This window comes from Sinocyclocheilus rhinocerous, unplaced genomic scaffold (assembly GCF_001515625.1).
Source record: "Sinocyclocheilus rhinocerous isolate Xijiao unplaced genomic scaffold, SAMN03320098_v1.1 scaffold991, whole genome shotgun sequence".
NCBI classification, from domain to species: domain Eukaryota; kingdom Metazoa; phylum Chordata; class Actinopteri; order Cypriniformes; family Cyprinidae; genus Sinocyclocheilus; species Sinocyclocheilus rhinocerous.
The window spans coordinates 546772-557276 of record NW_015654505.1 but is presented as its reverse complement, the minus strand read 5'-3'; the positions used below and the strand labels follow the sequence as shown (position 1 = coordinate 557276).

The 10505-nt window shown below is 37.2% G+C and overlaps 1 protein-coding gene across 2 annotated transcripts in view; it reads right to left on the bottom strand.

Moving 5' to 3' along the window:
* Positions 1-4787: 4787 nt before the first annotated feature.
* The window catches only part of rnf185 (ring finger protein 185), a 9159-nt gene continuing 3441 nt past the window's right edge, over positions 4788-10505 (bottom strand). Inside the window, exons 5-7 of one of the 2 annotated variants that reach the window (XM_016524052.1) lie at positions 9749-9803; positions 7627-7744; positions 4788-5274 (exon numbers count right to left, since the gene is read on the bottom strand). In XM_016524052.1, coding sequence (XP_016379538.1) covers positions 5177-5274; positions 7627-7744; positions 9749-9803 — 271 coding nt within the window. In that variant the 3' untranslated portion in view covers positions 4788-5176. The remainder of the gene's footprint in view (positions 5275-7626; positions 7745-9748; positions 9804-10505) is intronic. The other variant, XM_016524053.1, reaches the window with a different exon arrangement.

Below are 10505 nucleotides of genomic sequence, written 5' to 3'. Positions count from 1 at the left end.
TGCGGCGTCGATCAGGAGCTTTTGACGGACGCGTGTTGTTTCTATTTGTGACGCGACGCCCCGCTTAGTCCCGCCCACAGCGAAATCTGATTGGTCCAAAATCCCGCCATGACGCCCCGCTTCTGCGGAAGACGCGCGTGCGTGTCGCGCACTTCTGACGCGACGGTGTGTGATTCCGTTCGACGCGCGTCTCAGCAGCGCGTCAAAAAACTCAATGGCCGTGACTGAGAAACTGATCCAGAGCGTTCACGCTTACCCGGTGCTTTATAACGTGTCGCTGCACGATTATCGCAGCGCGGAGCGGCGCGTCAAAGCGTGGAGGGAGGTCGCCGCGTCCGTCGGTCTCTCCGGTCAGTGCGTCAACATTACGCGCGTCCTTTCCGTTCCAAGCGCTTGACTTTAAAAGTGTTTTTACTGTTTTGCAGACTTTAAAGATCTCACACAGCAGCATTTACACGCTAGAGACGCGACAAACGAGAACGCGTCCGTCTGAATCAAGCCGCGACGCGGATCGTTGATCATAACGGACGCGTTCTGATTTGACGCGGTATAAACGACGGACAGTGTAATGAAGTTAACAGTTCATTTAGGACGCGTTCTTGAGTCCTAGAAGAGTTATTTGATTAAGATTTCAACTTTTAAAACGCGTGACAGAATAAAGTTCTGATTCAACTCCTGAAGCTTTATGAGCTCTTCATTAATGTAATACAGTCATATTAACAGATCGAAGTATACAATATACACCGTATTGATGATGCATATTTATTTTTTACCATCTTTATTTGACCCTCTAACTCTAGCATTCTCTATTCTAATTCTATTTGATCTATTTGTTGACTTGATCCTCTAACACTTGCTCTCTCTGTTCGTTTTCTATTCTATTCTATTTGTTTTGGTTTTGTTTTATAAATAAATAAATCAATATGCATTGGGCTAACTGAGACTTGTTATAGTTGCATATTATTGCTCTTTTGTTGGTTCTGATTGCTTCTGTTGTCATCATTTATAACTCTGGATAAAAGCATCTGCTAAATGACTAAATGTAAATGTAAACGCATATATTAGATGAACGCAGAATATGAACTAAACGCACATTACGCGTCTTATTTACAATAGTTTTCTATGAGAAAGTATTGCATTCATATTTTGCGCTCATCTGATGGGTTTAATATAAGATGCATCATCAATAACGTGAACTTTTACTATGACTGTCTTATGCAGGAATCATTAGAGTGTTTCTGAGCAGAGAAAATACATGTTTACTGCTTGCTTCACATGAAGAGCCCTTTCTGCTGTTAAACGCTGCAGATGTGAATGTTTGTGAAGGTCCTGCACTGAGTCCGAAACTTTCCTATTCGTCTTCCTTTCCTCAGAATGCTTGCTACTGATGCGAAAACGCAGAAAATCGAACCTGGTCCGAATTTTTTTATGACGGACGAAAGTAAACGTGATTGACACAACGTGAGGGTCGTATTTATTCTTCAACGTGCGAACGTGTGCAGATCCAGCAGATCATGTTTGACGCAGAGTTTAAAGAGCAGCTCTGACTTCTGCAGCTCACTCCAAACATTTCAGCAGCGAAGATGCCTTCTTTCTCTGCATACCTCTGTGTGTGCTGAAATAAACAGCCTCGGCTTTCGTTTAGTTAGTTATTGCTGCAAAAGAGCCTGTTTTGTAAAATATCACACTGCAAGAAAAACTAAAATATGTTCACTACCAGTTTTGAACAGTAAGATTTTTAATGTTTTTTAAATACAATAAACATTTATTATTATTATCAATATTTAAAACAGTTGAGTAAAATTTTTTCAGGATTCTTTGATGAATAAAAAGATCCAAAAATCAGCATTTATCTGAAATAAAAAGCTTTTGAAGTCAGTATTTTTTTAATACAGCTGCGCATCACAGAAATACATTACAGTTTAACAGTTATTCACAGAGAAAACAGCGGTTTTACATTATAATAATATTTCACAATTTTACCGCTTTTGCTGTATTTCTTTAAGTGCATTTCTAAAAATATATTTTCAGCATTAAATGTCTGGTGCAAACTGCCTCGTAATGCATTAATTTCTTCATAATTTTGGGGTATTTTCATAAGAAGCTCAGATGTGCTCCACTTTCATAAAAAACAGGAACTCAAGAAACAAGCATTGTACAGTATTGCACAAAAGAAAGAAATTGTGTGACAGCATAAAGTAAACAAAAACAACGTTCAAAAACACATTTATAATTAGATTTAATCATCACGTGGACAGTCAACATGTGCTTATGCCTCTCACACCGCAAATAATATTTATTTCCCCAATCATTTTCCAAAACCTAAAAAGTTTACATTAGAGATATCGACCTTTTAAATAAATTTGCTTAAGTCTCTATTTAAAAAAACAACAACTTTATTTTGATTATTAAAAGAACAGATGCTCTACTTCAGCCAAAGTTATTTAAAAACAAAAATATGAATTAAAACAAGCTAAAATTAAACGCTGATTACTGTTAGGAAGTACGTTTATGCATTCGTATGATTTTTATACGAGTTTTACTAGCTTTACTACAGTGAGTGGCTTCATTTGGCATCAATAATAGAGAAATAAGACTGGGATTTATTTAAAATCATTTCTGGGAAGAAACCGAACATTATGCATGTCACAGGATCCCTCACAACGCAAGCGCTGCATCTCTTTCACAGAAAAAGAGCTGTTTGCATCCTGCACTACTGTAGGGTTAATCAGCCGTTAGTCCTGCGACACGATCACACAGTTCTTCAGCGTTTAAGCAATCAGCAGCCAGAACATGATGAGGAGCGCCACGAACAGAAAGAGGCGAGACAGAAACTGCTCATCCGCGTGCTGAGGGGTTCCTGGAGCTGCTGCCGGGACACAAACAGAGAAAACGGGTTCAAATCATCAACACTGCTCTTTAACAAAGCATCGCTCTTTTATGGTTCACAGCTCGAGTCAATTACTCCACAGCTGATAAAAACATCACAAGCACTCCAGTCCATCAGTTCAGACAAAAGCTGAAACAAATCCAGCATTAAGACGTTTTTAACTAAAATACATCGAGTTCATAATCCATAATAACTCTTCCTCCAAACCGAACATTATGCATGTCACAGGATCCCTCACAACGCAAGCGCTGCATCTCTTTCACAGAAAAAGAGCTGTTTGCATCCTGCACTACTGTAGGGTTAATCAGCCGTTAGTCCTGCGACACGATCACACAGTTCTTCAGCGTTTAAGCAATCAGCAGCCAGAACATGATGAGGAGCGCCACGAACAGAAAGAGGCGAGACAGAAACTGCTCATCCGCGTGCTGAGGGGTTCCTGGAGCTGCTGCCGGGACACAAACAGAGAAAACGGGTTCAAATCATCAACACTGCTCTTTAACAAAGCATCGCTCTTTTATGGTTCACAGCTCGAGTCAATTACTCCACAGCTGATAAAAACATCACAAGCACTCCAGTCCATCAGTTCAGACAAAAGCTGAAACAAATCCAGCATTAAGACGTTTTTAACTAAAATACATCGAGTTCATAATCCATAATAACTCTTCCTCCAGTGAAAAAGTGCATCTCCTGTTGTCTCTCACATCAAAATCCAGCTGTTTATTCTGCATTGTTATACATAGGAACACCCTAGCAACCACCCCAAGTGCCCTAGCAACCACATAACAACACCCTAGTAACCACCCTGATTACCCTAGCAACCACCCGGGGTACCCTAGCAACCATCCTGGGTTCCCTAGCAACCACATAACAACATCCTAGTAACCACCCTGATTACCCTAGCAACCACCCTGGGTACCCTAGCAACCATCCTGGGTTCCCTAGCAACCACATAACAACATCCTAGTAACCACCCTGATTACCCTAACAACCACCCTGGGTACCCTAGCAACCATCCTGGGTTCCCTAGCAACCACCCCGAGTACCCTAGCAACTGCCTAGAAACACTCTAGCAACCGAGTGCCGAGTTTTGCCACGGCAAGCACCACTCACATTTTTTCAGAAAAACGTACATATATGCATCAGGGTGATTCTATAATTGCAGGTACATTTGGTGTCCGAAGTCATTATTTTTTTTCAAATGGTTACATTTTTAATAATTTGTTACTTATTGTTATGAATTACAAGATGTTACAGTCAATTACAATATAATAATTTGTGTAAAAAGTGTCTTAACTCAAAATCATGATTTCGTTGTCTGAATTAGTCAGTGCATTTTTTCCATCATGTATCATCGTGTAATCAAAATATTTTATTGTACTTTTCTTTTTGTAATATTTCATTAATTTTATTTATAAAAGCGCGAAATACTCATTTACTTAATTCTACAACTTTAAATAGTTTGAAAACTACTTTTTTCTTATAAAAATGTGCGTCCATACATCTTGCGTCAACTCTGTTACCGTACCATATTTTGGCTTTAAATGGAATTTTGGAGTGGAATTATCTCCCACAGCTATGTAGGATACAGGACATGATGTCACTGTCCCTGACTGATAAGAGCTGAAGCACTGAAAAGTCTGTGTGCTCTCTCTGAGAAAATATTTTAATCTAAAAAAGTTATTTTGAAGAACGTCAACACTGTTACCATTGGGTTATTTAAAGGTCTTTTAATCATGACACATTTATAATTAGATTTAATCATCACGTGGACAGTCAACATGTGCTTATGCCTCTCACACCGCAAATAATATTTATTTCCCCAATCATTTTCCAAAACCTAAAAAGTTTACATTAGAGATATCGACCTTTTAAATAAATTTGCTTAAGTCTCTATTTAAAAAAACAACAACTTTATTTTGATTATTAAAAGAACAGATGCTCTACTTCAGCCAAAGTTATTTAAAAACAAAAATATGAATTAAAACAAGCTAAAATTAAACGCTGATTACTGTTAGGAAGTACGTTTATGCATTCGTATGATTTTTATACGAGTTTTACTAGCTTTACTACAGTGAGTGGCTTCATTTGGCATCAATAATAGAGAAATAAGACTGGGATTTATTTAAAATCATTTCTGGGAAGAAACCGAACATTATGCATGTCACAGGATCCCTCACAACGCAAGCGCTGCATCTCTTTCACAGAAAAAGAGCTGTTTGCATCCTGCACTACTGTAGGGTTAATCAGCCGTTAGTCCTGCGACACGATCACACAGTTCTTCAGCGTTTAAGCAATCAGCAGCCAGAACATGATGAGGAGCGCCACGAACAGAAAGAGGCGAGACAGAAACTGCTCATCCGCGTGCTGAGGGGTTCCTGGAGCTGCTGCCGGGACACAAACAGAGAAAACGGGTTCAAATCATCAACACTGCTCTTTAACAAAGCATCGCTCTTTTATGGTTCACAGCTCGAGTCAATTACTCCACAGCTGATAAAAACATCACAAGCACTCCAGTCCATCAGTTCAGACAAAAGCTGAAACAAATCCAGCATTAAGACGTTTTTAACTAAAATACATCGAGTTCATAATCCATAATAACTCTTCCTCCAGTGAAAAAGTGCATCTCCTGTTGTCTCTCACATCAAAATCCAGCTGTTTATTCTGCATTGTTATACATAGGAACACCCTAGCAACCACCCCAAGTGCCCTAGCAACCACATAACAACACCCTAGTAACCACCCTGATTACCCTAGCAACCACCCGGGGTACCCTAGCAACCATCCTGGGTTCCCTAGCAACCACATAACAACATCCTAGTAACCACCCTAACAACCCTAACAACCACCCTGGGTACCCTAGCAACCATCCTGGGTTCCCTAGCAACCACCCCGAGTACTGCCTAGAACCACCCTGATTACCCTAACAACCACCCTGGGTACCCTAGCAACCATCCTGGGTTCCCTAGCAACCACCCCGAGTACCCTAGCAACTGCCTAGAAACACTCTAGCAACCGAGTGCCGAGTTTTGCCACGGCAAGCACCACTCACATTTTTTCAGAAAAACGTACATATATGCATCAGGGTGATTCTATAATTGCAGGTACATTTGAATATAATAATTATAATAATTTGTGTAAAAAGTGTCTTAACTCAAAATCATGATTTCGTTGTCTGAATTAGTTTTTCCATCATTTCCATCATGTATCATCGTGTAATCAAAATATTTTATTGTACTTTTCTTTTTGTAATATTTCATTAATTTTATTTATAAAAGCGCGAAATACTCATTTACTTAATTCTACAACTTTAAATAGTTTGAAAACTACTTTTTTCTTATAAAAATGTGCGTCCATACATCTTGCGTCAACTCTGTTACCGTACCATATTTTGGCTTTAAATGGAATTTTGGAGTGGAATTATCTCCCACAGCTATGTAGGATACAGGACATGATGTCACTGTCCCTGACTGATAAGAGCTGAAGCACTGAAAAGTCTGTGTGCTCTCTCTGAGAAAATATTTTAATCTAAAAAAGTTATTTTGAAGAACGTCAACACTGTTACCATTGGGTTATTTAAAGGTCTTTTAATCATGATTTCATTAGTGCCATGTGCACTTAGCATGCATGCTAGCGCGTGGTAAAGTAACGTTGTCAACTCTGTTACCGTCCAACTCTGTTACCAAGGTAGAGTAACAATGCTGACAATAGTGTAACAGAATTGACAGTCCACCAGATAATTCTGTCAGTTCTGTTACTTAAAGTGTCAACTCTGTTTATGAACTATTTTCACACAAAAAAAAATACAATTGTTGTTTAAAATCTCATAAACATTACTGAGATATTATGCACCCTTATAATAGTTCAACAACATTTATTTTTTGTTTTTACTGGATATTGTATATAATACATTTTCAGATTAAAAATATTTGCTCCAAGTGGACAATTCTGTGAAGACATAGGTATTTTTTTTTATTTTTAAGGTATGCATAGATGAAATATTATCTCTGTTCCAAATGTTGGAATGTAAGGACTGTTTGATACAAGAAGGATTTTTCCTTTTATGATTTATTGTTATTTCTACTTCACATTGCCTAATTTGTCCGTAACAGAGTTGACAAACAATGCCATAAAGACATCTGTTTTTTCATTAAAAGTAAAAAAAGGAAGTAACTTGTCTTTTGCAAGCACTGAATATGTTATTAAAATTGAATATGTTTTCAATAAGATACTGGAAAGAATTTCTGTTAGTGAATAGTTTTTTTTCTTAACTTTATGAAATGACAAATGTATCTCCAATTATAGAATCACCCATAAACATAAAAATGGTTAAAGTCAGGATAAACTTCTGTGTTGTGACGTACATCTGAGTGCAACAGATTATTATTAAAGAATAAATGTAGGGCGGGGCTTGGTTCTGTGCATCAGCTGTTGATTGGATGTTGAGATGTGGGCGTGGCTCTCAGAAATGTATGCAGATGAGCTTAAGCTTGCAGGGGCGGAGCTTAAGAGACTAAATGACTGGAGAAGTGCTGCATATGGCATCTTCACAGAAATATGCAGTTATGGATTGTTCATTAAACCTTACAAAGTCAAAAAAAAACATGCACGGGTGAATTGTTCTTAATAAAATCTATAACATGCATGAAGAATTTCTCTTTGTATTTTCTTGACGTTTAGTGATATCATTCACCCAATCATGTGTTCATGCAAGCATCTTTCACAGGTTCAGCACACACCTGGAGGCGGTCGTCCGTCATTGATATTAAACGCTGTAGCGAAGATCCCGAAAGGAAAAGCCCCGATACCGAAAGACATCTGGAAGCCTCCATCGCCGAAGCCGAAGCCCTGAAACCCCTGCAAACACATTAACACTGCATTATATTACACTTACATCAGATTTATTACTTAAAAAAGAAATTACATTTACATCATCTGTGTCATTCCAAACTGTTCTTTCATTTCTGGAACATGAAAGATTAATAAGTAAATACATCTAAGAATAATCTGGCCACTGTTTATATATCAAGAGTTAATTTGCATAAACAGATAACTTCGTTTTTAACAATTTATAAAGATTTTGTGCATTCCAATTAATCTCAGTCAAACTGCAGTCGGGTTATTTTGATCAGGTAAAAAATAACTAAAAATACAGCTAACACAAAAAAAACCGAGTTATCTGTTTTTGCAAATAACGAATGAGTTGAATAATGAATAGGGACCGACACGGTCAAACGCCAAAATTACAAAAGTCATGCATATGCTCTGGAACAGAGTAATATCGCGTCCATATCGCAGGCTTTGCGATTAGGAAATCGCAACATGTCAAATCGCGATTTCGATTCGATTTCGATTAATCGCACAGCCCAAATACAAATCCTTGCAAAGCAGCTTTACAGAAAATTATGTTTCTACAATATATATTATATATATTGTAGCGGCTATATAATACAATATATTTATATATCATGCAGTTAGTTACAAGTTACACGTAATCAAACAGACGGTGAACACTATTAACTGCAATGATTATTATGATAGATTGCGATTATGCACAATTTGGTAGTTTTAAATGTTGTTCCATGGTTAGCATCAAAAACAAAATAAAAGCATGAAAAAAGCAGCACCTCTGAATTGGATTTGTTTATGAACAGCTCCAAACGATCACATGCATGTTTGATCCCGGAATAATCAATTAAATGTGGGTCACCTGACGACTTTGAATAGCATCAGCTCCTCGTCTGAGAGTTTAATGGTGGTTTTTGCTCTGTTTACTGTCGAGCAGCGTGAACATTCTGCTAAACGTCTCTGTTTGTGTGCCACTAACACACGAGTCTGAACAACATGAGAGCCAATAGATGATGACTGCATTCTCATTTAGAGGAAAACTAGATTTTTTTTATATTTGCATACTACAATCGAGTAAATAATCCTTATGCAAGACCTTCAGGAGTTGAGAGAGAGCAGAATGTGATGCAATCTTAAAGGTCAGATGTTGTCATCGCACCACTGAGCTCTTTCCAGCTTCTGTCCTTAATAAGCCCCGGCGGGACGCTCGTTTGACTAATGAATTATCTACAGGTAGGCACTAAAGCAACCGCCGTCATCCACGTAACCGTTTCATCACAAACGTCTTGTGCAATGATACACGCCACATTGCAAACGCTTTTATCAGCTTTGATGGGATATACATTTCAAAAACTGTGCAATTCTGAGAAATAAAGTCAGAACTGCGAGATATAAACTCGCAATTCCGAGAAAAAAGAAAGAAATGCGTGATATAAACTCGCAATTGCGAGACAAAGTCGCAATTATGAGAAATAAAGTCAGAACTGCGAGAAAAAAAGAATTGACTTATTTCATGTACTTGGGATGGTTGCTAGGGTGCTTGGGGTGGTTGCTAAGGTGTTGTTATGCGGTTGCTAGGGTAATCAGGGTGGTTGCTAGGGTGTTGCTATGTGGTTGCTAGGGCACCCAGGGCTGTTGCTAGGGTGTTGCTATGCGGTTGCTAGGGTAATCGTGGTGGTTGCTAGGGTGTTGCTATGTGGTTGCTAGGGTACTTGGGGTGGTTGCTAAGGTGTTGCTATGCGGTCATTGTCTTTTTTTTTAAATTCGCGTAGAAACAATTTTTACTCAGAGATTGATAGTAAATTTCACAAAACATTACAAAGAAACGGCAAGCAATTTTGACGTAGAAAGACTGAAATAGAATTTTCTAGTAAAACATCCTCCAATAATCTGTTTTATTTACAGCAAGAAAAAAAAAAATAGAAAAGCTTATGAGCCTGCTTATATTGAGTAACAATGACAATAATTCTCAATGTGCAGCTAGTTTATTTTGTAAGAGAAAATGACACTCACGCCACGGTTCTCTGGTTCTGGCCGCTGTCCTTGCGGTCGCGGAGGAGTCCTCTCTCTGAAATCATAAAGAAAATTCACTTTATGTTTTATATTTCAATCAATGGTGTACTGGTGTGTATATATCACAAGTCAAATCACATTCATTTCTACAGCGCTTTATACAACATAGATTGATTCGACAAGTTAATCAACATGAAAATAACTGTTAATGTTGTGAAATTCATCAATTATGAAACAAATTCGATTTCAGCTGTCAAGCAGCAATAAAGAAGACAACAGTGCCCGTGTTCATCAATTATGAAATGAATTTAATTCAGTGTTATTTTAGTATCACTGAGATACTATTAATAGTTTTTTTATGTTTTTGTTTTCATTTTACTTAAAGATTTAGTAATTTTGTTGTGTTTTTGTCATTTTTATTATTATTCTATTTTTTTAAATATGTCTATTTATTCCAGTTGTAGTTATTTTTTTTAAGTAATTGTTTATTTTATTTTTTTTAGCACATCAAGTTAAAGTAAATTAAACTGAGAAATGTTTCCTTGGCAATTAGTTGAAATAATTTTTTTTTTTTTTTTTTTAAATATTTTGTTTCAGTTAGCATTTATTTTATTTCAAACAATGCTTTTTTTAATGATTTTAATTTTAGTTTTAGTATTAGTATTAGTTAACTATAATAACTCTGGTTAAGGAAATTAAGGGAAATATATATATATATATATATATATATATATATATATGCACATATATATACACA